General features: G+C 50.5%; 1 protein-coding gene across 1 annotated transcript in view; it reads right to left on the bottom strand.

The window, feature by feature from the left end:
* The window catches only part of RRP12 (ribosomal RNA processing 12 homolog), a 30,665-nt gene extending 5,775 nt beyond the window's left edge, over positions 1-24,890 (bottom strand). The window contains exons 1-29 of the mRNA XM_080687480.1: positions 24,619-24,890; positions 23,611-23,840; positions 21,430-21,513; positions 19,906-19,982; positions 19,270-19,375; positions 18,950-19,066; positions 17,657-17,795; positions 17,440-17,567; positions 15,853-15,951; positions 15,160-15,251; positions 13,372-13,483; positions 13,046-13,143; positions 11,973-12,087; positions 10,750-10,892; positions 10,393-10,514; positions 9,022-9,086; positions 8,775-8,937; positions 8,187-8,341; positions 7,856-7,923; positions 7,227-7,320; positions 6,115-6,273; positions 5,918-5,998; positions 5,594-5,699; positions 5,378-5,485; positions 4,798-4,955; positions 3,294-3,385; positions 2,941-3,102; positions 2,673-2,845; positions 2,321-2,455 (exon numbers count right to left, since the gene is read on the bottom strand). Coding sequence (XP_080543606.1) covers positions 2,321-2,455; positions 2,673-2,845; positions 2,941-3,102; positions 3,294-3,385; positions 4,798-4,955; positions 5,378-5,485; positions 5,594-5,699; positions 5,918-5,998; positions 6,115-6,273; positions 7,227-7,320; positions 7,856-7,923; positions 8,187-8,341; positions 8,775-8,937; positions 9,022-9,086; positions 10,393-10,514; positions 10,750-10,892; positions 11,973-12,087; positions 13,046-13,143; positions 13,372-13,483; positions 15,160-15,251; positions 15,853-15,951; positions 17,440-17,567; positions 17,657-17,795; positions 18,950-19,066; positions 19,270-19,375; positions 19,906-19,982; positions 21,430-21,513; positions 23,611-23,840; positions 24,619-24,757 — 3,520 coding nt within the window. The 5' untranslated portion in view covers positions 24,758-24,890. The remainder of the gene's footprint in view (positions 1-2,320; positions 2,456-2,672; positions 2,846-2,940; positions 3,103-3,293; positions 3,386-4,797; positions 4,956-5,377; positions 5,486-5,593; positions 5,700-5,917; positions 5,999-6,114; positions 6,274-7,226; positions 7,321-7,855; positions 7,924-8,186; positions 8,342-8,774; positions 8,938-9,021; positions 9,087-10,392; positions 10,515-10,749; positions 10,893-11,972; positions 12,088-13,045; positions 13,144-13,371; positions 13,484-15,159; positions 15,252-15,852; positions 15,952-17,439; positions 17,568-17,656; positions 17,796-18,949; positions 19,067-19,269; positions 19,376-19,905; positions 19,983-21,429; positions 21,514-23,610; positions 23,841-24,618) is intronic.
* Positions 24,891-26,317: the final 1,427 nt, after the last annotated feature.

Raw genomic sequence — 26,317 nt, 5'->3', positions numbered from 1 at the left:
ATAAAGAACTCCTAGAACTCAACAACAAAACACAAACAACCCAATTTAAATATGGGCAAAAGGGCCCTAGCCGGTTTGGCTCAGTGGATAGAGCATTAGCCTATGGCCTGAAAGGTCCCGGGTTCGATTCTGGTCAAGGGCACATGCCCAGGTTGTGGGCTCGATTCCCCAGTGGGGGGCATGCAAGAGGCAGCCGATCAATGACTCTCTTTCATCATTGATGTTTCTATCTCTCTCTCCCTCTCCCTTCCTCCCTGAAATCAATAAAAATATTTTTTTTTTTTTAAAAAAAAGGGGCAAAAGAACTTCAGTAGACATTTTCCCAAAAAGACATACAAAAGCACGGCAAACATACTAAGATGCTGTACATCACTAATCATTAAGGAAATGCAAATCAAAACCACCATGAGATACTGCTTTACAACCATTAGCATGACTACTATAAAAACAAACAAAAACAGAAAATAACAAGTGTTGACAAGGATGTGGAGAAATTGAAACCCTGGTGTCCTGGTGGTGGGAATGTAAAATGGTGCAGCTACTGTGGAAAACAGTGTGGCTGTGGCAGTTCCTCAAAAAATTAAACACAGAATCAGCATGTGATCCAGCAGTTTCACCTCTGGGTATATTCTCAAAAGAACAGAAAGTAGGAACTTGAAGAGATATTTGTACATTCATGTTCACAGCAGCATTATTCAAAATAGTCAAAAAGTGGAAACAACCCAAGTGTCCAACAGATGAATGGATAAACTAAATGTGGTTATACATACAATAGAATAAGGCCAGCCTTAAAAAGGAAGGAAATTCTGATATATGCTACAACATGGATGAACCTTGAGCACATGCTAAGTGAAATAAGCCAGCCACAAAAAGACAAATGCTGAATGATTACACTTAATGAGGTACCTATATTCATATTCAAATTCAAATTCATAGATAGTAGAATGGTGGTGGTCAGGAGTTGCGGGGAGGGGAAATGGGGAGTTAGTGTTTAATGCATAGAGTTTCAGTTTTGCCAGATTAAAGTTCTGGAGATGAGTTGTATATCAATATGAATATACTTAACACGACTGAACTATATACTGAACTGTACGCTTAAAAATGGTTAAGATGGTAAATTTTATGTTATGTGTATATTTTACCATGATTTTAAAAAGCTATCAAATAAAATAAACACTTCATACCAAAAAATAAAAAATAAAAAAGCTATCAGTAATATTTTTTTAAAAGTATGAAATGAACCAGTTGGAGGGAAGACAAAGTCAATCAACAATCCAATGCAGCCGCAAGAGAGCACGTGACCAAGTGTTGAAGACTAGGCAGTCTCTGGACTTGCCACGAGTGGAGGGAACAAAGCCTGAGAGCTGAAGGGCTGGGGAAAGGCATTAAAGAAGGACTGAGCTGGACCTTAAAGGGCGGGAGGGTGTGTGAAGGCAGGAGAGGGAGGGGCATTTTCAGCATCGGGATCGTGCACAAGAAGGGGAAAGAGATGGGAATTATCAAGGGTGAGAGACCAGATCAGGAAATAGTGCCGTCACATTCATCCCCTGCATGCACATGTGCTGTTCAGGTTACCCATTTCATCGTCACAACAGCCCTCTGAAGCAGGTATTGGTATCATGCCCATTTTGGCACAGAGAAGTTAAATGAAGTCCAGTCATACAGCTGGTAAGTAAGGGGTAGGGGCAGCGGGAGAACACTGGTTAAAAGGATGCCATGAGTCACGTGCCCAGGGATCATGGAAGTGTGAACCAAAAAAGAAAGAGGAAGACAGGTCTATTTTAGAAGATCTAATGGATGATATGTGCACAGAGGGATCAGGAAAGACGCAACAGTACTCGGAGATGTTACACCTGGGGGGCTCCTGGACAACAGGAAACAATGGGTTCAGACACTTGAGAGTATCTGAGTGTGGCTCTTTCTACCTCTCAGTGAGATTCTGGGCCTCAGCCAAGTTTATACTTTTGAAGAAGAAAAAAGGAAGAAGAGAAGGAAAGAAACGGAACAGAGTAGACGAGAGACCAAGAGAGTGTACCGCACATGGTAAGGGGAAGTACTGTGTTTTGAAAGTTTTGTTTGACTTATAGAATTGTATAAATGACTGCATTACAACACAAAAATATTTCTTAATTGGGTCAAAAAAGTTTGAGAAACTCAACGAGTTTGAGAAAGTTGCCTTAGATACAAGCTGTTACCTTTGCTCCTATGACAAATGGTCTGAATGAATGAACAAACTAATGAATAAATGAATGAACAACCGCGCACAGCCCTGGCCCAGGCCAGAAGCAGCTGCATTCCCAGATTGGGCAGGCGGCCCCACCTTTAGAGCCTTCCTCTTCCTCCATCTTGGTGGTGGCAGCATCCTCCTCTTCCTCCCGGATGATCAGCCGGCCATCGGCGCTCACTTTGAAGCCATGGTCCTTCTTCTTGCCCCGGCCAGTCCCAGGCTGTGTGGCTGGCATGGCAGAGTCCAGCAGTGAGGAGGTGGAAGACCAGTCTCACACCCTCATCATAACCAGTAAGACCAGGTCTGTGCCCCAGATGGGTGCCCACAGCACAAGAGTGTGCATGTGTCAGGGTGAGAGGTTCCCACTGCCCTCTATGCAGGTCACCCCCACCCTGAACAGGTAAGCCTGCTTTCTGAGCTCATGGGCCAGCTGATTCTTGCTTACCTAGGACTCGCTGGGCCACCTTGGGGTCGAGGAAGTTGAGGGGTTCATCCCCACCACCCTCCTTCAGCCACGCCTGGCTCCTCTGCCGGCTCAGCCTCCGCTGCTCCTTGCCCCGGCTCCTTTCCTCCTCCTCATTGTCCTCGTCCTCGGAGTCGGCCAAAATCTCCTCAATGCTAAAGCCAAGAAAAGGCAGGGCCAGATGGGCACTGCCTGGGCGGGCCCCGGGTTGGGGGGGACCAGGCTGCCAGGACACCACCATATTTCTCACCTGTCACCCTTGCCCTGGGCAGGCTCCTCCTCCTCCTCTTCCTCTTCTTCCTCAGCAGCCTGGGTCAGAGCACGGTGCCTCTTGGCCCGCGCCTCAGCTTTCCGGATGTTGACCAGGACTTTGTGGTACTCCTGGGGCAGCAGCCCCTTCACCAGCTCAAACCTGAGGGGGCAGCGAAGGGCAGGTGAGGTGCACTGGCCAGAGTGTGCCACCCAGAAGTAGCAGGTGTGCGGCCAGAGCCCTTCCAATGACAGGGAAGAGACTTGTCCCCAGCCCGGCCCCTTTTCTGCAAGGTCCCTGGTGGGAGGAAAACCCCTCAACTCCTCCCACAATCCCCCATTCAGTGCACAGACCCAAACTTGCGGATGAACTTGGTGAACAGGTTGCGAAGCTTCATGCGGAAGTGCCGCCGCATGTCATCTGACAGTTTCCCGATGGCCTCCATCTGCAGGGCAGGGCACCAGGGTTTCAGGGGGAGGGCGCCTCCCAACCTGCCTGCCCCCACACAGCTGTCCAGACTAGGGAATGGGAGGACCAGGGCTGGCTAAGAGGTGAGGGCAAGAGTGGCCCTGTTCCTGGCTCAGCCCGTGCTCCAAAGAGGCTCCAGTCTGGGCAGACCCCACCTTCCCCCTAAACCCGCCTTCATATTCCCGACCACCCTGCCAAGATTATACAGCTTTAAAGTCTTCTGAACAGTGTTCAGCACCTTACATGCATCATCGCATCGAATCCTTAGAACAACCCAGTGAGGCAGATATTATCATCATCCCCAATTTACAGATGAGGAGACTGGGGCACAGGGAGTTAAGGGGCTGTTAAATGGCCACAGAGGAAGGAGTTAGCCCAGATCTAATTCCATGGCTTGTACTTTGCCCCCAACACCACCAGTTTTCTCTTGGTTCCATATGTCCCTTCTATCGCCCTGAGCTCATCTCTGGCTGGACTGCTCTTAAGCCTTCACGTGGCCTGGTTTGGGGAACGTGTGGGTGGCAGATAATATCTACAGTGTCTCTCAATGGGATGGGGGATAGAGCCCTGTCGATTCTTTGAAGGGCTTTTATCAATTCTAATAACTGCAGAACAGATACCCGCTGTGGCTGTTCTCCCATCTCTGGTCTCCAGTTAGGCTGCAGGCTTTGGAAGGTGGGGGCAGGCTATGCTGACTCTCATCTGGCCCTTCTCGCCTTGACCCAAGGTCAGATATGAAGACAGCAAGAAAGATCCCCCTGGAGGTCTGATGCAACTCAACCAGCTGGAGAGGGAAACTGAGGCAGTGGGTACAGCAGCAAGAGGATCTGACAGTCCCATCTTGCTACATGCCTTATGAGCAGCCAGAGGGGGCCAGAGGGCCCAATACCAGAAGGCTCTTCAGGCCCTTCTACAGCCCAGCAGGGGTATCCAGAGGAGCCTCAAACCCAAAGACCAAAATGCAAGAGGCAAAAAAAAGATGAGGGCCCTGCTGGGGGAGCCCAGAGTCTCAGTCCTGAGCTCTGGGTTCTGTTCCCAGGGCTGCTCTCACTAGCAGTGTGACCTGGGGCAATCTCTGAACTCACTATCCCCGTCTGTAAAATGAGGGATGGCCCTGCCCACAGACCTCTGCCTTGTAGAGCCCTTGCTTCTGTGGAGGGGCCAAAGAGGTGGGGGTGACAAGCAGCAGCCTGGGTCCTGCGCTCCTTCCTCCACCAGGCTGCCATTCCCCTACTGGTCCCTTCCAGGGCTCCTGCATGACCTTCTGTTGCACAAGATTGCGTGTAGCTAAAAGAACGCTTGAAACCTGCTGGCCTTGAGGCTCACTGGTCCCATGACGGCAGCCTGGAGGCCATGTCACCACCCACAGAGGGGAAAGGGGGCACTTACCACCAGCTGCACGTGCTTGGCCAGGTGTGCCACGTTCATGACAACCACTGCCACCTTGATGAAGCCCAGCGCCGATTTGACCACGTCACGGGTGCGGGAGGCCAGGAGCAGACACACGTTCTCCAGCAGCTGCTCCACCGTGCTGGTCCCCATCAGGCCTGGGGGGGCCCGAGGACCAGTCAGAGACACCCAGACCCAGACCCTGCCAGGTCACAAGAGCGAGAGCTAACACTGAGGGACTGCTGTGTGCCTCGCTTGGCTCTGTTCACCTTCCAAGGAGTGTCTCCTGTGGTCCTTCAGACGCCCCAGGAGGAGGAGCTGCTTTTCTCCTCCCTTTTAGAGGGAAGAGTCAGGCTCCAGGGGGACTGTAGAACCAGGACAGAAACCGGGACCGCCCTGTTCCCACCCACTCTGAGCATGGGATGAGAGGCAGCAGAGGAGATGGGAGGCGGCCGGGCTTGGCTCCAGCTTTTCTTCCACCCTCCCTTGACCTTTCCCCTACCTGGTAGCCACCCTGTCTGACCTCCTGGGTATTTTCCTACTCTGAGGGCTTCCCAGGCCTTCAAGAAAGAGCATGTACCTTTAAACTCGAAAAGGAGGTGGGTCAGGGCCAGGATGCTGCAGCTGACCATGGTGACAGCGCCCACCAGGCCTGGGTAGATCAGGACGAGGTAGCGCTGCAGGGCCTCTGGGAGGGCGGAAGGCAGGACAAGTTGCCCCAGCCCACATGCTGCATCTCAGGCCCACCGGGTCTGGGAGCAGAGCATCCACCCAAGCCGAGTCACCGAGGCCTCACCTTCCTGGCTCGGGCCAAACCGAAGGAAAGCGTGGCCCATCTCCACCAGCAGGGCGAAAGCATTCTTCCGAGCGCCCACCGACACCTCCTTGGTACACAGGATCACCTGCCCAGACAGCCCCGTAAGCACGCACTCCCGAGCTGGCCACCCTGAGCTTGGTGGCCTGAAGCAGAGTGAGCAGGATGAGGCACCCACACTCCCAGACAGTGAGTCGAGCCAACCCCCACTCCCAATACGACCCTCCCCTGGATCCTGACAGGCCTTTAGGAGCCACGCTCCAAGGAACCCCCAAAACATACATACACCTTCGCCTGCACCCTCACCTCCGGGACAAGGGCAGTAATGAACTCCTCATGCTCGGCTGTGAGCTTCTTCACAATATGTATGAGACACTTCAAACGGGGCTGCAGGGCAGAGGGACGATGGTCAGGCCCCCTCAATGCCACCCCAGCCCCTGATGTGGTCCTCTCCTGGTGTCCCGTCCTCCCTCGGGCAGAGCGGGGCTGCCCTGAATCCTCACCCTTTTGGCAGGAGAGGAAGTGGTCCGCAGCGAATCCAGCAGGGTCTTCTTCAGGTCATCTAGGTGGCTCTGCACGAAGCGGGCCCCGGGGCCCTGGGGGCTGGCACACACCTCCTCCAGCACGCGGTAGGCCTTCTTCTGCACCCCATGGGCCTTGCTCTGGGAGGACACAGATGGATGAAGAGGGGGGACTGGAAGTCCACCACCCATCTGATGACATTCACAGAGCAGTCACCATTAACTGAGGCTAGCACTGGAGGGAATTCAGAGAAGCTGCCCCTGCCCTCTGGAGCTCAGGCGGTCCGACAAGAGGGCCAGCAGAGTATGGACGGCAGGAGGCTAACTCTGCGCCAGGCGGAGATGCTGCGGGGAAAGAAGCCAACCCAGCCTTCCAATCCATTCCACTGACCCCCCTCTAAGTGATGTTCATGCCAGCAGCATGAACTTGCAGTGCCAGGAACGCACCAGGCCTGCAATGCCTGCTCATCTTTCTACTGTCTCTCCTTTGCCTGACCCCTTACCGTTCCAAGGGCATGCTCTGTTGCTCCCCCAGGACACCTCTCCTGCCCTGGACTTCTGGGTCTGCCTGCATGTTCTGGCTAACTGCTTATTAAACTGTCGCAGTGGCGATGGCTTTCAGGTCACTGCGGGCCTGAGTTCTGCCTGGTGGCTTGCCACAGCATGTCAGGCAGAGGACCTAGCACGTGCAAAGGCACAGAGGGGCCCCTTATATCTGCAATGCTTGAAACAGTTTAAGGAGGCCAAGTGGTGGTGGGATGAGGATGGACAAGGGGAAATGAGAGTGATTAGAATGAAGATCAGGGTGGGCTGAGATGGCCCAGTGAGCGATCCAGGCAAAGGAGTATGGCCGTGTTTCTACCAGACCTCACCTCGGCAGGTGAGGTCTGAGCACGACTGTGCATTTTAGTCACTTTGGCATCTATGTGACAGATGGACTAGACAGGGTACAAAGGACAGTAACACCACAAGAAATCAGATGATCTTGGGCAGCAGCAAGGGATGAAGAAAAGAAGACAGCCCCCCCCCCTTTCCAAGGAGCCCACTCCTCCCCACGTGTGGCTGTGGGGCCCCAGCCCCAGCCTCAGGCTCACCTCTAGGTAGGGCCGGATGGTGGAGTACAGCTTGCTAATGGCTGCTTCGTCAGCATGGGGAGCCAAGGCCACAACCAGGTCCAGGACAGACAATCTGCTCAGGGCAGGAGACCAAGGAGGGGCTTAGCGAGGGCTGGAGAAGGGCACAGACTAACACTGTCCTTACGTCCACGGGGTGAGGGGTAGATGGGAGAGTCAGGATGAGGACCAGGGGCCTTGAAGGAGCCCATGGAAAATAATCATGGCTTGCACCTAATCGAGGATTCATCAGGTACCAGACACTACCACAGGTGCTTTACTAGTGTCAACCCCTTCAATTCTCACAGCAACCCTGCTGCAGGTACCATTCGCATCTCCATCGTAGATCACGGCAAAGAGGCAAAGAATGGGTAACCTATCCAAGGTCACACAGCCCATAAGTGGTGGAGCTGGGATCTGAACCCAGACAGTGAGTTTCCAGGGTCCCCCTCCTTCCCTAGCGGGCAATACTGCTGCTCCAGAAAGAAGGAGTCACTCGAGCCTTGCAGTGGAGCTGAGACATTCAATATCTCAAGCCTTTCCTAAGTTATTCCAGAGAACCCACACCCTCCAGCTCCCTGGGCTACCCCAGCTCAAGTGGGGGATATTACCTGGTGAAGTCAGAGCTAGCAGGGTCCAGCACCTTCTCACTGGCTTTTTCCAGGAAACCATTCACCAACTGGCAGCCCCCAGGGATGAAAGGAGGAAGTTGTTTAATAGAGAAATACAGAGCAGCAGCAGGTCACAGAACTATACCTCCTTGCCCTCCCGTTTAGAAGCCTCAAGCCCACGCTGGCCCAGCCATCATTGCTGGAATCTGGTCTCCTGTTCTCCAGGTGGTACAGGCCCAAGGGAGCCCTGCTGGGTAGGGCCTTGGGCCTTCCAATGCTCCTGACCCAACACTCCCCACCTGGGAGCATTCTCTCCCGTCCATCAGCTCACCTGAGGATCAGTAATAGTAAGGTAAGTTTTAATGGTTTCCAGCACGGCCCGGCGAGGAGCTGGTGTGTCCCCGGCTGCAACAGGCTGCCCATACAAGTTGAAGAGGATTGGCAAAAAGTTCTTGGCAAAACGGCTTACTTCGGCACGGTCAGCCTCTGGCAGGAGGACCAAAGTTTGCATAAAAGGGGCTGGAGATGACCTCACAGGCTGTAGCCCAGAGGCATCCTTTAGGAGGACCCGTGACAGGACCATGGATCTGGGGCTTCTATGAGACAGAAGAGGCTGAGACCAGAGCCAAAAGAACAAGGTGCCACCATGACCTATGCTTCTCCATGGCTCCTGTCCTGGGGGCCAGTGAAACCCTTCGGCACTGACTGGATAACTCCCCAGATGTCAGTACATTGGGGGTAAAGAGAGAAAGGGGCGTTTTTCTGCATCCTTGGGTCCCCAGCCAAAACCCCAGGTCCTTGCAAAGGATAAACCATGGCTCAGGCACTGAGTCACAGCAAGCCAGGAGATGGGGGTCAGGGAACTTGTGCCATCACAGCCATCCTCCCACCAGCCCCCGACCCCAAAGCCCAGACGTACCTGCCTCACAGCCCTTGGTGATAAGAGTGCGCAGGGCCTGGCACACCGTGACCCTCAGATCTGGGCGCTCGCTGATGGCTGTGCCCAGTGTCCGCGCCAGCCCTTTAAAGGAGGCGGCTACATCCGTGGGCCTCGTGCAGAACCCGGGCAGGAGGGTCCAGATCTGGGGAGGGTGGGGATGGTAAACGAGAATGACAACCCACGCCTCCGCACTACCCAACCCACATCCCCCTAACTGACCCTTTACCTGCCATTGGAGCGTGTCATAGATCTTGGACTCCACCATGCGGTCCACCTGGGCCAGGTCCATTGCTGGAGTGTAACAAAGGACACAGTGTGACCCTGGGCACCCTCCTAACCACTAGGCCCCATTTTCATCAAAACCAAAAGCCCAGTGATGAGGTCAATGTCGGTGATTCCTTCCTCCCCACAGATGGAAACTGTTCCTTCTAAATACCTAAGACCTCGCCCTCACTGGTTTGGCTCAGTGGACAGAACATCGACATGTAGACTGAAGGGTCCCGGGTTTGATTCTGGTCAAGGGCACATGCTTGGGTTGCAGGCTCCATCCCCAGTAGGGAGTGTGCAGGAGGCAGCCAATCAGTGATTATCTCTCATCATTGATGTTGCTATCTCTCCCTCTCCCTTCCTCTCTAAAATCAATAAAAATATATTAAAAAACAAATTAATTAAAAATAAATACCTAAGACCTATATAATACAGAAAGTAATGTCTCCCCATTGTCTTACTCACCCAGGGCGTGCCCCTACCTCTTCTGACTTTCTTGTTTCTTTTTATAAATTGGATTTATTTGAGTGACATTGGGCAACATGAACACATAGGTTTCAGGTGTGGGTTTCTATGTTATAAGCTATGTATGTTGCACCACGTGCCCACCAAAGTCAAATCTTCTCCTGTCACCATATATTGGTCTTATGTTTCTTTAAACAGACATACATCTTTAAAAACATAAGCAAGATGTACTACACATATATTGTTCTGAAACCTTGTTTTAGTTGACAATTTCTGTGTGACAGGTGTGTAATGGGCACTTAGATGATTATTTCACTTAATCTTCATGTCACAATTATCATTCTTATTTACAGATGAGGAGCAGACCCAAAGGAATTGAACACACTTGCCCAAAGTCAACCAACTGCAGAGGCTGAGCTGAGATCTGAATCTGATCTGTTCAACTCACCATCTATACGCCCATGTCTCTTTCTTTGTAATGACCACATTGTGTCCCACAGTGATGTTGGGACACATCATGGTGTTACCATAACTAACTTCACTGGAACCCAATGATGGACATGTAGGTTGTGTTAGGGTTTTTGCTAGAACATCTCTGCATACGTATAAGCCGCTGTGTGCTTGTGTAATTAATTACTCCATTAGTGGGAGAGCAGGCCAATGTCTGTCAGCCAAGGGCAGACTCCTACAATGGGGAAGGCGAGGCCATGCCTTCGAGCAGAGGGGAGGGGCAGCCCACTGAATTAGGCACTCAAGCACTGGCGGGTCACCTGTTTGGCAGAGGGAGGCCTAGGGCTGGGATGCTGGGCTAGGAGCCTTCCCGACCCCTTCTGGCTGAGCTCCAGGACTGCGGTGGGCCCCATACCTTTGCTCTTCAGGGTGGTAGCCAGGGGCAAGAAGTAGGTGGTGAAGAAACCAAGTCGCGTTTCCCGGACATGGTCCCGGATGACGGGCAGCAGCCAGCTCCGTGGGAAATCCAGGGTCTCTCTGAAAGGAGGCAGGAGAGGCCCAGTGAGGAAGGGGTGACAGCCTGGAGGGCAGCACAACCAACAGCACGCCCCCTGCTGAGCTGGGGAGCATGTCGAGCCTACTCTGGCCTCGCTCGCTGACCACCACATGGCACACGGAGACTTCACCCAAAGGAATGGACACCCTCCTGCAGGAGAGCAAGCCATCTGACCCTTTTAGGGCTCATACAGAAGCCAACCAGGGTCACACTTACTCAGAGCCATCAATTTCCAGAGGCACAGCCTGTAAAACCACCTCAGGTCCCATGCTGGCCACCGCAGCCCCCACTGCCTGGTCCAGAGCTGCTGTGTGGGGGAAGTGGGGGGAGAGGCGCAGGTCACACAGGGACTGGAGACACTGGAGCAAAGAGATGAAAGATTATACATCAAGATGTACTCGCCGAGCAAGCACCATGGCTGAGTCTGAGCCAAAGTCTCTAAGATGATGAGGTCAGAAGCGTGAGCCCAGGTTAAGCTCTGGGTCAGAAGTCACACGCCAGGAACCAAATGTAACCCACTGATACTGTTTGACCCCTCCCCAATGCTCCAGGATTTAAAAAAATTCTGTATTCTTTAATAACAAGTAAAAATCAGGAGATTTTACATACAAATGTAGATTTCCAGTTTATCTTGAAAAATGACAAGGTCTGTCAAAGGCAGACCTGTGTGCAAGAACTAGCAAACGAACAGGCACTGAGGAGTGGCTGCCCCTTGAGAAGAGCTGCACCCTCAGGTGCACCATAGCCCAGACCCCCTAGGGCAAGCATGTCAAACTCGCAGCTGGCATGTTAAATAAATGAGGCATGTGGCCCACCGGCCATGAGTTTGACATACGTGCCCTAGGTCACCCCTCATGACCTCTCGGAGGAAGCCAGGTCTGCCCACCTCATCTATTAGAGCCCAGCCAGCCCCGAGGAGCCTGCCATCCCACGTGAAGGAAGCGGCGGTCAGTGAAGAAGGTGCCATGAGGCCGGGAGCTGCTCCACCTGCCGACAAGGTGCCTGCGGCCTGTCCTCAGGTCCCACCCTCTCCCAAAGCTGACCCCTTACCCTTAGATGGTTTACTCTGGGCTGCATGTAGTCACCTTCCTGAGACCTAAGGCTGCTTAAAACACTATACTCATTCATTACAGAAAATTCAAAGGATTAAAAATTAAAAGACAACGGGTGTGGGTAAGAGAATCACACTGGTTCCCTATTCAAAACTATCAACTCCAGCCAACAATAGTGAGCAGCTGTGTGTGGGCGGGGGTCCTGCCCCTCTTTTTCCTCCCATGATGGCCCAGTCAGCTTCCTGGGGGCACAGTACTGGGCACCTACTATGGGCACTGTGGTGGTGGGTGCAGTTAAAGTACAGAGGTAACAGAGACACAGGCCCCTTCTAGTCCAAAAGCCCAACTACCACTTCCTTCCCCGGCCCCAGCAGCTCCCCAACTCACCTTCTTCATCACAGGGTGGGCCTGCCTTCCACAGGCCTCGAAGAAGACACACAGCAGCTGCAACACGGAGCTCCAGGCCGCATGGAATTTGTACGTGAGGCCCTCCTCCACTGCCCTGCCAAGGGAGCAGGCAGTCAGGGCCATGGCTACGCCCCCCGGGCCCTGGCCAGGAAGTCAACAGCTACACCATGAGCTATAGAACGCCAGCTGGCTGCTAGGGCAGGGCTCTGTAAAGGCCAAAGGGGAGACCTAGCATTTATGAAGTGCCCATTCTGTCCCTGTGCTAAGAGTTTAATTTATGTACCTTTGAGCTTAAGGAAAAACACGTGAGGCAGGTTATTTGTTCAATCTTCAGATGGTGAAACTGAGGCTCCGAGAGATGAAATAACCTGTCAGGGTCACTCTGCTGGTGGCCAAACTGGGCCTCCAAAGCCCATGCTTTCCTGGCCTGACCTAATGTGGATGGCAAGGTAAGAACAGGTGGTCTAGGCAGGATGGGAAGCTGCACTAGGGAGGGCTGGCCCAGCCCCTCCTGCATGTGCACACCTTGCTTGGCTCCATCTCCCAAAATCTAGCCCCTGGAGGTTTTGGCAAGAATGGCCAACAGGGGTCAGTGTGGGGAAAAGAATGGGCTAGGGGTGGGGCAACTCTATTCTTGCTTTCTATTCTAGTTGGGTGACCTCAGCTTGTCCATCTGTAAAATGGGGTCAGTACCTATCATCTAGAACCAGGACTACTAGTAGTTTCTATTTACTGAGCACCTAACTGGATGCCAGGTACTATTCTGACCACTTTGCACATATTACCTCATCTAATCCTCACCTGCCCCCTTTAATGGATGATGACCTTGAGATATCAAGAGGTGGAGGAGCTTGTCCCAGATGACTGGCCCGAGAGTCCACACTCATGAGCACCACACCATGGTGCATGGAACATGGCCAGGGCTCAAATCAACAGCAGCTGCTCTGGCACTGTGCACATGGCCAGTCAGTGACAAGCAGAGACCTCTCATTACAAGGAACTTTTTACAAGGCACACTGTATTCCTTCTTATCTCAGATACTATGCTCTCACCTGAACATCTTGGCGACACACTGGGCAGGGCCTGAGGCTGAGGAGGTCACAGAGCCGATGCCAGCCATGTGAGGAGCGACACATTCCTTCAGGATCTCCTGCAAAAAGAGGCCGCAGCTGTCTAAGCCCAAGGCAGCCCCCCAGTGCCACTGAGCCCTCCTATGGGCCTGCTTCCTGAAGCTTTTAGGAAGCCATCCCTCCCTGAGAACCTCCTCCTCAGGATGCAGCTGGAGTCTGAGGCAAGCTCTGGGAGAGACAGGCAGCTGGCAGAACCCACTGTGCTCTCTGCTCCCCCCACTAAAGCTGGGGCTCATGGGGCGCGGTACCTGGAGGCTCTGGGTGGCAGCTGTGACCACCTGTGAGTGGGGAGAGAGGAGGCAGGCCGTGGCAGTTCCAAAAAAGCGAGGGAGGTGACTCAGCCCAAGGTCCCGCTGCAGTCTGTCAAGACAAAACACTTCTGTGGGGCGGGGCTGGCCCTGAGCCTGGGGGACTAGATGGCTCAGGTCCAATGACAGTCACTGATGTGGGGAGCTAGCTCTACAGGGCCCTTCTTGTGGGCAATTTTAGAAAGTGCTGTCATTCAAGTAACAGCTACAGGTGGTAAAAAAAATTCAAACAGACGCTCGCAGTATAAAATGTCTTCCTCACCAAACCTTTCTCCCAACTGACCCTCAGATGCACTTCCCAGGGGAAAATCAAGGTTAAGTTTCTCCAGTACTCTTCCAGAAGTTTTTATATGTATATAGTAATAACAATCACTAAATTTATGTAACATTTATCACATGCCAAGTACTGACATAACCTGCATTCATTCATTTAAAGCCTACAAAGCCCCCACAAACAAAACACAGAACATGAAACCTTGCAAAACTGAGATTAAGTGTTATTACATTTAACATTTCATAGATGAGGAAACTGAGGCACAGCAAAGTCAAGTAACTTGCCCAAGGCCACCCAGCTAGTGGAGGGAGGGTGAGGACTCACACCCTGGTAGTTTGGCTCCAGGGTGTGCAAATAATCACAGCATCCATGCTGCTCTGCACCTTGCTTTTTCTCAATGTATCTTGAAGGTCTTTCCACATCAGCACGCACACACCTACTTCAATTATCCCTGACGGCTGCCTCGTATTTCACTGTTTATATGTAACCAGTCTCCTCCTAACCAGGCACAGTTAGGCTGTCTCTAGGTTTTTTACCACTAACCACGGTGCTACCACAAACATCCTGACACAATGTGGAAGTCCCGTGGGATAAATCCCGAGAAGCAAAGCATGAAGCTATTTTGCCATTTTCCAGCACCTCCAGGTGAAAGGTGAAGGGTCTGGTACAGGAAGGACATGGGCCTGGCAGACCTGGCTGTGCCCCTGAATAGCCTCAAGACCAGCTGGCTCACAGTGCTTCAGTTTCTGGTTTATGAAATGGGCTAAGGCCTTCTTCATGGGGTGGTCGTGATCAATGCCATGAAACATAGTGCCGGCGGCGGGGGGAGAGCAGGCCAACGGGAACCCTTCAGTGGAGGCGAGGACAGACACACAGGTGGAACCTCGGGGGCCTTAGAGACCCTCCTTCCAGGCAAAATGCAAGTCACCAACTGACACACCGATTCTTCTCAGCCTTACTTGGGAAAAGTGGAATTGTCAAGAGGCTACTGCTAATAAATGGTCAAGTTCAACTGTGAGTGTTATGACAGAGACACAAAGCAGAAACTGGGCTCACAGGACTATCCCGGAAGAGGGGACCATTAACTCAGGTGGGGAGTGGGAGAGAGCTGCAAAGTGGATGATATCCTCTGAGAAGGAAACCAACTGCACAGGATGACAGCCAGGGGTGACAAGATCAGGATGGCACTTGGGCCCCACCCAAGGGCAGTACCCTCGACCCATCCTTGCGGCTAGTTGGCCAACACTTAGGCATCAGCTCCAGCTAACACAGGCTGTGCCACCCAGCCCCGTGCCTCATAAAATAGGAGGTGGCTGCTACACACTCAACACGAAACTGCCGCCATCCCCAGGAAGCTGAACCCCCTCCAGCTTCCAGCTTATGTCCTTCCCATCCGCACCGCAGAGCAGGTAGCCTGACTGGAGGCCCTGGGCCACGCCTCCACCTCACCTTACCTGACCAGGTTGATGTGAGCTTTCTCCATGACCTTAAGCCAGGCTAGCAGCGGCTGTAAGTCATTCTCACTGGGAACGTAGTCATACAAGGCCTAGAGGCGAGACAGGAAATAAGCAGGTGTCTGAGCAAATGCGTTCAGCAGCAGCCCAATGACAAAGACCCCTTCCATCCCGAGGCCCCATCATGTCCCACTAACAGGCCTACACACGTGGCCCCAGAACGCAGAGCCCCCTTGGCCTCCCAGCTCCATGAACCCTTCCAGTTCTGCTTCTATGGAAGTTTCTAGGAGCAGCGGAGTAGAACTTGGGTCACACAACCCACTGTGAACCTGACAAAAGCCACAAGAGCCCTACTCTGGAAAAATGCACATGAGCACACATTTTGCAAACAATGTGGGGGAGTCTCTGCACTTTCCCCAAATCCATCCACTAGATCCCTAAGGTTGAGAACTCCTGCTCAAAATCCCATGAGACCTTGCTGAAATCATAAATTAACTACCACCAACTCAAGAGTCAGCTCCTCCAGCTCCTGTGGGTATGGATGTGGCTTTGGTGGAGTCTCCTGGCTGCCTGTCTACCACTCTCCTGCAGTGGGGCAGCCCAGCCCAGGCCACTCAACCTCACCCTGCAGACAAGGAACAGGACCACCCCACCCCAACATAGCCATGCCCCCTCCCCATCGCCAAGTCTCACCGTGATGATCTGGGCATTGAGCTCTGCAGGCAGGGTACCTGGGCCAGGCTTGGCATGGAAGAGGCTGTGAAAGGCCTGCATGGCACAGGCTGTCACCAGCTGGAGAGGACACATAAGCTTAGTGAGCAACCTACAAGCCCTGGGCTCCTCAACCTCCCACTCCAGCGAGTGAGCTAGGGGAAGACTCAGCCCCCTGACCCTCAAACATGCCCCCCGCACCTGAACACTCAGAGCACTGTCACTTTAGTAAACCTTGGCAGCCAGTAAAAAATTTTAAATGATTTAAACAAAGACAATCTAGAAACATGAACAAAGTATTTTTGTTGTTGTTGTTAATCCTCATCTGAGGATATTTTTCCATGGATTTTTAGAGAGCGTGGAAGAGATGCCCTAACCGGTTTGGCTCAGTGGATAGAGCGTCGGCCTGCGGACTCAAGGGTCCCAGGTTCGATTCTGGTCAAGGGCATGTACCTTGCTTGCGGGCACATCCCCAGTGGAAGGTGTGCAGGAGGCAGCTGATCGATGTTTCTCTCTTATCGATGTTTCTAACTCTCTATCTCTCTCCCTTCCTCTCTCTCTGTAAAAAATCAATAAAACATTAAAAAAAAAAAGAGAGAGAGAGTGGAAGAGGAGAGACACAGAGAGAGAAACGTCGACACGAGAGAGACACAGCAATTGGTTGTCTCCCAATCACACCCCAACCAGAGCCGGGGATCAAGCCTGCAACCCCCTGCAACCGAGGCATGTGCCCTTGACTGGAATCGAACCTGAGACCCTTCAGGCCAACACTCTATCCACTGAGCCAAACTGACTAGGGCATGAACAAAGTATTTTTAACATAAAGGGCTAAAAGATAAAAGAGCAGGTTATGAATGGTTTGTATACCATAATTACAACTATATTTCATGCTTTCATGTATGTTAACTTATCTGAAGAGAAAATGTCTGAAAGGATACACAGTAAGTTCTTGGCACTATTTATCTTAGGAAGGGAGAGTTGAAGGGAAAACAAAGACGTGTATTTTTTACTTTATAAACTCCTGAAAAGTTTTTCTCTTTTAAACAGTGATCATGCTATTTTTATAATAAATACTTTAAAATATGTGTATGAGTAAACACTACAAGAGAACACATAAAGATGACCAGAATTGTGCTAGAATGGCAGAAATGTAGGGGATCATTTTTATGTATCTTTAACATCATCACACAGATGTCAGTAACTTAGAGGAAAAAAAAGAGAAATAACTGTGACTGTGGTTCGAGTAGAACTCAAGGCAGGGAGAGGACTGACGCTTTACCAGCCCCACCACAGTTCCAGCTCACTCTGCTCTGATCTCTGAGGCCAGCTCCCAACTGGACCCAGGACCCAGAAGCCGGCCCAGCCTGCCTGACACTGGGGATGAGATGGAGTCCTTGGTTGTAGCTAAGAGCAGGGCCAGGGCAGGGAGACACTCAGGCCCTGCCTTTGGCCTCACCAGGGAGTTCCCTGACAGCCAGCACCACGGGCCTGGGGTCTGCAGCTAGATCCCCACTACCCTCAGACCACCCTCAGTGTGCTCCTGCCGGCTGGCTCTCAGCCTGAGCTCACCACATGGCTCAAGGTCATGACCCTGAGGAGAGTCTCACTGCAGCTCTTCACCAGGCCTTCCGGGAAGCAGGGCAGCAGGTCTTTCAGCAGTGTCAGCATGTGCAGCGTGGTGGTGGCCTCCTTGGAGCCTGGCAGAGCAAGGGGAGCTGAGACTCCAGCCACTCACTGCAGCGGGCTCTGTCCTCCCCGCAGGCCCCAACCTCAGCTGGGCTCCTACCTCCAGACTTCTCAATCTCCTGGATGCAGAACTTGGCGGTGGACGTGGCAGCAGGGTGGTGGGCAGGAGCCTTCTCACCAAACATGAATTCACTGCCCTTGATGACCGAGCACACTCCATGCTGGGCAGCCTTCCGGATCTGAGGAGCAAAGCAAGGGGGTGAGGGCAGGGCCAGCATTCAACCAGCAGCTGGGGTGGTCGGCACAACTGCCTACCAAAAAGTAGTGACCACACGCCACCCACATGGTCAATGCTATACCTTGGGCTTCAAGTACAGACGCCAGAGCTATGGAGTGAGACAAACCCTGGCTCTAATTCCTGCTATCCTCCTAACTCACCACGCAGCCCTAAGCAAGCCAAGCAACTTAATCTCTGAGCTTCCATGTCCTCATCTTTACAGCAGGGAGCCATTCATTCATTCAGTCATCAGCAACATCGAGCGTCCACCAAGCCAGCACTGTTCTTACACTGTTCCCAGTACTGGCAGCGTGGCAGCGAACAGAGCAAACAACTCATGTTCTACTTGGGAGGCAGAACCAAACAACCATACACCAGAAGGTAAAAGTACTTTGCAGACAATAAAGCAGGGCTATTGCTCTTTATCTGACAGCCAGAAAGTATCACTCCAGTAAAGTGACATTGTAGCAGAGACCTGAAGAAATGGAGGGAAAGTTCACATGGATACCCACGGAAAGAGGCATGAGCCACCTGGGATAACAGTGCTCAGCCCAGTGAGTGATGACTATGGCTGGTATCACTATTATATGCTTCCTGCCCTGAATTTCAGGAGGAAATGATGGCCAACCAGCAATTACTGAGCACCTGCCTAAGCGGGAACTGCACCTGGCCTGTGAGGATCACCGGAGCCTCCCCACACCCTCACAGCAAGGATGATATTATTAGCCATCTTTCACAGCTGGGCAACTGAGGCTCAGATTAAGTGACTTGCTTAAGGTCGCAGCACAAGCTGTGAGTCCAGCATCCAACTCAGGTCGGTGTGACTCCAAAGCCCCCCTCAACCCTCCTGCCACTGTCACTAAGCTGTCACTACCCAGTGAGGCGGCAGAAACTCAGAAGGGCCTGACAGTGAACATCCCTCCTGTAGGAGCTGCCCCTCACTTTCTGGGAGCTGGGCAGATGGGACCTCAGAGGCAAGAAACAGAACCTCTGGGCAAGAGCCCAGGACTCTGGTCATACTCCCCATCCCACTCAGACAAGCCAGCCCCGCCCCGCCCCGCCCACCCCCTTGAGTGGCTGATCCATTCCCATATTCTGGGGGCCCAGCAGTCTCACCTTGGGCTTGGCGTGCACGGTGAAGCTCAGCAGCCCGTGGTACACCTGCAGTGTCACGGGGTAGCCCCAGGCCTCCGGGTCCTGCTTCCGCAGAAGGGTGGCCAGACACGAGAGGACCTTGAAGAGGAGAGTCAGGGTCTCTCAGCTCCATCCTCTTCAGCCAGGCAGGGGAAAAGCCCAGCCTCTCACTGACTCCACAAAAATCCCAAAGGGATCCATCTGAGGGTCCACAGAGTGCCCACACCCCTCTCAGGGACCACCCATGCTTTGGCCACTGTTCTGGAAGACAGCAGAGGAGAAACCGAGAACCAACTACTAACCCATCGGAGGGCAGAGGTGGAGCCACTGCTGGCCTGGGCTGACAGGATACTCATGAAGGCTTTAGAAGTATCCGAAAACTTCTTAATGAGCACAGGACTGGGCACGCTACAGGAGAGAACAGAGAAAGTCAGAGTCCCAGAGGGGCCTCCAAAAGCAGCCCTCTCCTGGTCTGAAGGAGGAAGCTGGACAGAGGGAGGCAGCGCTGGCCTGTCACTCAGCAAGTGAACAACAGTTAAGACAAGAGCTCACCCTTCCCGACACCCAGTACAGTGAGAGCTCCATGGCACCTGACCTGCCTGCCTCCCTCGCCTTCTTCACTACCCATTCTCTATACCACCCACTAGATGGGCCCTATAATCTCACACCATTCCTCTCCCCACCTTCCCCCTGGTGCCAACATTCCACCCCATCACTCCTGCCCCACTGACTGCACCAGGGCTGCCCCCTTGCCAGGCTCCAGCACTCCGGCTCTGTCTACAGGCTCCTGAGCCGCCCCCTGACCCTGAAGCAGAATGCCACAGATACTCCAGTATCCTTTTGTTCTGTTTAACAATTCCTTGATCCTGCTCCTCCCATCCACACTCCCTTCTTCTCTCCACAAAGAGGCCTGGGTCCAGACAGAACCCAGAACTCACCGCTTCAGGACAAGGTTCAGCAGGTAAGCAACAGCGGCCAGAGACTCCGGGGACTCCACCGCTTCCATTGTCGTCATCTGAGGACCAGATCACAGGGGGGTGTGAGCAGGAAATGTGCCATGCTGGGCAAGCTGGGTGCTGGGGGGCACCATGTGCCCAGCAGAACAGTTATGACCAAGAAGGTTGTCAAAGGTTCAAATCCCTGAGATGCTACTGTTTGTCTTGGGCTGGCAACTTAACCTTTCTGTGACTCAGTTTCCTCATTGATAAAATAGGGATAATAGTACTTATAAGTTGTTGAATTAACACGTGTGAAACAATTAGAATACTGCCTGGCACACGATAAAAACCTTATATTGCTATGTAATTTACTCCGTTTTTCTAGAGCAGAGATTGGCAAGCTTTCCCTGTAAAGGGCCAGATAACAAATATTTTAGGCTTTGCAGTCTATCTACAGTCTCTATTGCATATTCTTCTTTGCGTGTTTTAACAATCCTTTAGAAACATAAAAACCACTCTTAGCTCTCAGGCTGTAAAGAAATAGGCCATGGGTCAGATTATGCCTTTGGGCAGTCATTTAACAACCCCACTCTAGAGTAGTGGCTCTAAAAATGACTGAGGATTCCCCAAAGGTTCTGTTTATGTAGGTTACACCTACTGATATTTGCCACAATAAAATTAAAACAGAAAATTTCAAACCACAAGAATATGAAAGCACAATTCAATTAGCTGTCAAAATAATGTCATCAGACATCATGTAACTTCTGGAAAACTCCATGGTACACTCATGAGTGAGAAAGAGATAAATAATGTCCTAGTATTATTATGGAAATAATTCTGACCTAGTCAACTCCCCAAAAGGGTCTTGGGGACCCCCAGACTACACTTTGAAAAGCATTTTTCTAGAGGCTCCCCTGGGCCTTACTTAGCTTCATAGATCAAGGGGATAAAACCCAGAGTAGTGGATTTTTTTTTTTATACAAAAATGCAGCAAATACCACTAGCCTTTCCAAGCCACCAGAGAATGACTGAAGTACTTTCACCTGTTCAAGGTGGTCCTTCGCTCCCCACATGCCATGGGCACCGTCTTCCCTCGCAGGGGTCCTCAAACTTTTTTTTTAATATTTATTTTATTTTAATTTTTTATAATTTTTAAAATTATTTTTAAAAAATTTTTATTTTTTATATGTGTCCTTATTCCCCCATAACCACCCACCTCCCACTTATGCCCCACCCCCTTGTTGTCTGCCTCAAACTTTTAAAACAGAGGGCCAGTTCACTGTCCCTCAGACCGTTGGAGGGCCGGACTATACTTTAAAAAAAAACAACTATGAACAAATTCCTATGCGCACTGCGGGCCCGGACGAGTCGGCTGCTAAGCAAGAAAGGCAGCGGCACCCAGCGGGCCAGATAAATGTCTTCGGCGGGCCGCATGTGGCCCGCGGGCCGTAGTTTGAGGACCCCTACTAAGAGCCTGAATAACTTGCTGCTCTGAACACCCACCCCCAAGTCACACCCACTCACCAGGGCTGCAAAGTACTCAGTCTCCGTCTCCTTCCCTCCCTGGGAGCGAATCACCTCTGTGACAGCAGCCAGAACAGCACAGATCTGCACACGAAGGAGAAGGCAGCTGTGACATCTATTACACATATAACCCACCCCATGGTAGCCTCTTTTCCTTGCTCCTTCACAGATTAATCTTCTGGTAGCCCAGAGGTTGAGCAGCATTCAGAGAGAGAGGTACACACCACAGAGTCTAGCACACAGGAAGCTTAGAACATATTTGCCAAAATTCCACCCCTACAATGCTATCTCTTATAGAAATACCTGCACAAATGTGTGAGCATTTTATGTACAAGTGTGTTTACCACAGCAACAAATTAGAACAACCAAGCAGCCACCAACGGGGATTTAATATTATACTATTATTATTTAATAAATAAGAATAGACTCAAATACTATGTAACTATTGAAAAGAATAAGGAACAACTATGTACATTCATTAACACAGAATTACTGTTCAGTCGGGGGGGAAAGTTGCAGAACACTGCATATAAAATAAACCTACACAAAATGTAGATGAGCCCTAGCTGGTTTGGTTCAGTGGATAGAGCATCGGCCAGCGGACTGAAGGGTCCAGGGTTCGATTCGGGTCAAGGGCACATGCATGGGTTATGGGCTCAATCCCCAGTGGGGGATGTGCAAGAGGCAGCCAATCAATGATTCCCTGTCATCATTGATGTTTCTATCTCTCCCTTCCTCTCTGAAATCAATAAAAATATCTTTTAAAAAATACAAATCAAGTATTTCCAACAAAGATATAGCACCCAAATGGAGATTTTCAAGGGTAAAATACGTACTAGATTTTGAAGACTTAGTATGATAAAAATGTAAAGCATCTCATTATTTTTATATTGGTTATATATTGAAATGATATTTTGGATATACTGGGTAAAATCAAGTATATTATTAAGATTAATTTCCTGGCAGGGTGGCTCAGTCAGTTGGAGCATTGTCCCGTACACCAAAAGGTTTCAGGTTCGATCCCTGAGTACATGAAACAACTGAATGATGTTTCTCTCTTTCTCTCCCTCTCCTTCCCTCCATCCCTTCTCTCTCTAAAAAAATCAATGAGAACATACCCCCAGGTGAGGATTTTTAAAAAGATTAATTTCTCCTGCTTTTTACATTCTTTAACATGGCCACTAGACGATTAAAATTATATTTATTAACTTGTATTACATTTCTGTTGGACCGGGGGGGGGGGGGGGTCTAGACTCTAGGGAGATTATACAATGACCCATTAACAGTAACTATCACGAAGAAGTTGGTAGAACAACTTTCACATTTCATTCTACTCACATCACTTTGGTACCATTTATAATTTTGACATCCTCCTTCCCTCCCTCCCTCTTTTTAATCCTCACCCAAGGACATTTTTTTCCATTGATTTTTTAGAGTGGAAGGGAGGGAGGGAGGGACATCGATGTGAGAGAGACACATCAACTGGCTGTCCAGGGCCAGGGATCAAACCTGCAACAATTCTGTTTGAAGGCTGACGCTTTAACCACTGAGCAACTGACCAGGGCTCTTTTCTTTTTTTTAATTATAAGAGAAAGTTTATTTAGAAAGTTAAAAAGATAGAAGTGAGCCAGATGGGCTGCTTAAGCCCAGGAGCAAAAGAAGACCCTTGAAGCTTAGGAGATGGAAAGGCAAAGGTAATGTCCTGGGGGAAACCAAAGGGGACTGGAAAGGCTCAGCGTGCTCCCAAGAAGGAGAGCATGCTGCCATTTTTCATTTAAACAATAAAAAGGAATAAATATACATAATTTTAAAATATAAACTAAAAATAGTAAACTTAGTTGTTACATATGTAACATTTTCCAACCTGTTACTTGGCATGAAATATTCGACAAATGTTTCTCAAAAATATTCTTTGTAAAAAATCCTGTTTTGGTACAGTTGAAGAAAAGAATGGGAAATATTTCTCCCATGAAGGACTTTACACTTGAGCAGGGGAGATGCCGTTAGAAAAAGCAGAAAGTGGAACCTGCCCCAGGAGAAGTAATAAGTAGGGAATACCAAGGGTAGGAGAGTTGACGCATCATGCAGAAATCCCAGCTGTTGTCACCAGACACCAAAAACATAAAAAACCTGAGTCTGGTCCCTCTTCCCCATCCCACGCCCTCCTGACCCTCCTGCTACCTCCTTGTGGGCGGCGGAGTTGGACTCCCAGAAGCGCTGCACTTTGCTGAAGGTGACGTTCGTGCAGTCGGAGAGACCGCTTAAGAAGCTGGCTGAGGACTTCTCCGTGAGAGCCGGCACCTCCTCGTCTTCCATAGCCGCCTCCGGGGCTTCGCTCTTGTCCAGGCGCAGGGACCCTGACTGCAGCTCATTATGCAACTTCAACGCATCAACTGTCAGGTTGCTCTTTCCTGAAAACCCGAGGCACAAAGTAAGACCCCAACTTCTACCCTTCTGTCCAGGAGAAAAAGCATCACCTGTAAGAAACGAACCGGTGGAGTCCAGGCCCCCAACCCGAGAGGCTGAATTCTGAACGCGGTCTTTCTCATCAGCCCACTGTACGCCTAGAACTTAGAAAAGCCAAAAAGGGAACCCTCCTGGTAAAAGTTTCTGCTTCCCTGTCCTGATGGCATAAGCGCCGGTGGGAACCGGCTGGGGGCTGCACTCAGGAGCATGGAAAATAAATGGAGGTGAAAACGCTTTGTATAGCCCTGACCGGTTTGGCTCAGTGGATAGAGCGTTGGCCTGAGGACTCACGGTCCCGGGTTCGATTCCGGTCAAGGGCATGTACCTTGGTTGCGGGCACATCTCCAGTAGGGAGTGTGCAGGAGGCGGCTGATTGATGTTTCTCTCTCATCAATGATTCTAACTCTCTCTCCCTCTCCCTTCCACTCTATAAACAATCAATAAAATACATTTAAAAAAAGAAAGAAAGAAAACGCTTGGAATAGAGCCACCAGATTAATTATAGCCACGAGTGCCAACTCTGACACCCTTAGACAAGTCATTTCCCTGCTGTGGACTCCGTTTACGCAGCTGTTAAATAGGGAGGTGGGCCTTTACAGCAGGCTCCAGACCCGACAATCTAAGATGAAAGGACCAACGCCTGGGCCAGAGAGGCCAGACCCATCCGGACCCAAGCCCGTCCAGAACCCCGCCGCCGGCGTGCCCAGGACCACACTCCACTACCTGAGGGCCGGCTGAAGAAACGGCTGCGGGCGGCCTGGCGGTGGCGGCAGATGGCGGGGTTGCTGTCGCTGCTATGGCCTTTCTTCCAGCGTTTCAACTTGGCGGAGACTCCGGAGGGCAGCTTCCCAGAGCGACCCATGTCGACTAAGTTTAAAGGACCGGCTGCCAGGGACGCGGCAACACGCGGAGAACCCACGTGGGTTCTCAGCCCTCTCCGCTTCCTCTTCCTCTGGCGCCACTTCCGGATTAGCGGCCGTTACCATAGCAAAATAGTCAACATCCGGTTTTACGTTTCCTCCAGATTCAGGATTCATCGGAGGGGCTCAGAGATTAGTCGCTAAGGAAGAAGTTGTGTTGCTAAGGAATCTCCTCCACTCCTACGCCAAGGCCACGGTTCTTGGCCACAGGGGTGAACCATATAAAACTGGAATTCCGCCCTAACCGGTTTGGCTCAGTGGATAGAGCGTCTGCCTGCTGACTGAAGGGTCCCAGGTTCGATTCAGGTCAAGGGCATGTACCTGGGTTGCGGGCACATCCCCAGTAGGGGTCGTGCAGGAGGCAGCTGATCGATGTCTCTCTCTCATCGATGTTTCTCTCTATCCCTCTCTTTTCCTCTCTGTAAAAAATCAATAAAATATATTTAAAAAAAAACACACAAAACTGGAATTCCTAAAAAAAAACACACCGGTTTGGCTCAGTGGATAGAGCGTCGGCCTGTGGACTGAAGGGTCCCGGGTTCGATTCCGGTCGAGGGCATGTACCTTGGTTGCCGGCACATCTCCAGTGGGAGGTGTGCAGGAGGCAGCTGATCGATGTTTCTCTCTCATCGATGTTTCTAGCTCTCTATCCCTCTCCCTTCCTCTCTGTAAGATATCAATAAAATATATTAAAAAAAACAAAACAAAAAAAAAAACAAAAAACCTGGAATTCTTTTGCAGGTTAAAAAACAAACCAACTTACATTTATATTTTTTTAAATATAATTTCAAAAGTTAAGCATAGAAACATTATTTGAAAGAGTCAAAACCTGGCCAAACCTGAAAGAGTAAAAAATCAGTTTGGTTGAAAAGAGAAAAAGACCGTGAATGATACTCTAAACCTGCTTAGCTATTTTCATTTATTAGTGGCGATACCCAATGGCTAAGCCAAGCATGTCAAACTCAAAGGCTAACACTGGCCAAATGAACAAGGTTTAAATTTATGTGGGCTGCAAAGAAAAAAGCTTCAATTTTCATGGAAACGTAGGTTTATTTCAATAAGAGACATACTGAATACAAAGGGTAGAAATAACAGTAATTGTTAATATAAAATAATAGAACATTCTATTAAAAATTAATATTTTTTTCTTGAATATTAATTACCAGACGCTGAATAACTGCACAAATTAATAAGCGTAGCACAAATAAACCTATTTTTCTTGTTCTCCGAAAGCAAAATATTTCCTGTTGCGCACACCCAACAAGTCAGTCCAAGACTAATGACGTGGCAATTGGCTGCTAAAATATTTGCTGCAAGTATTAGTGGGGAAATGAATGCAAACGATTATAGTAATCAGTCATTAGCAAATGTAGTTTGTTATTAATAATTATGTATAACAGGATATTGTAAAAATTAAGTTAAGAATTTTTTATTAAAACGTTTCTTACATACCGTTATATTGGCTGGGCAGCAAAAATATTCATTGTGGGCCACATGTAGCC

This window comes from Plecotus auritus (assembly GCF_963455305.1).
Source record: "Plecotus auritus genome assembly, chromosome: 9".
NCBI lineage: Eukaryota > Metazoa > Chordata > Mammalia > Chiroptera > Vespertilionidae > Plecotus > Plecotus auritus.
This window is presented reverse-complemented; position numbering and strand designations above follow the sequence as displayed.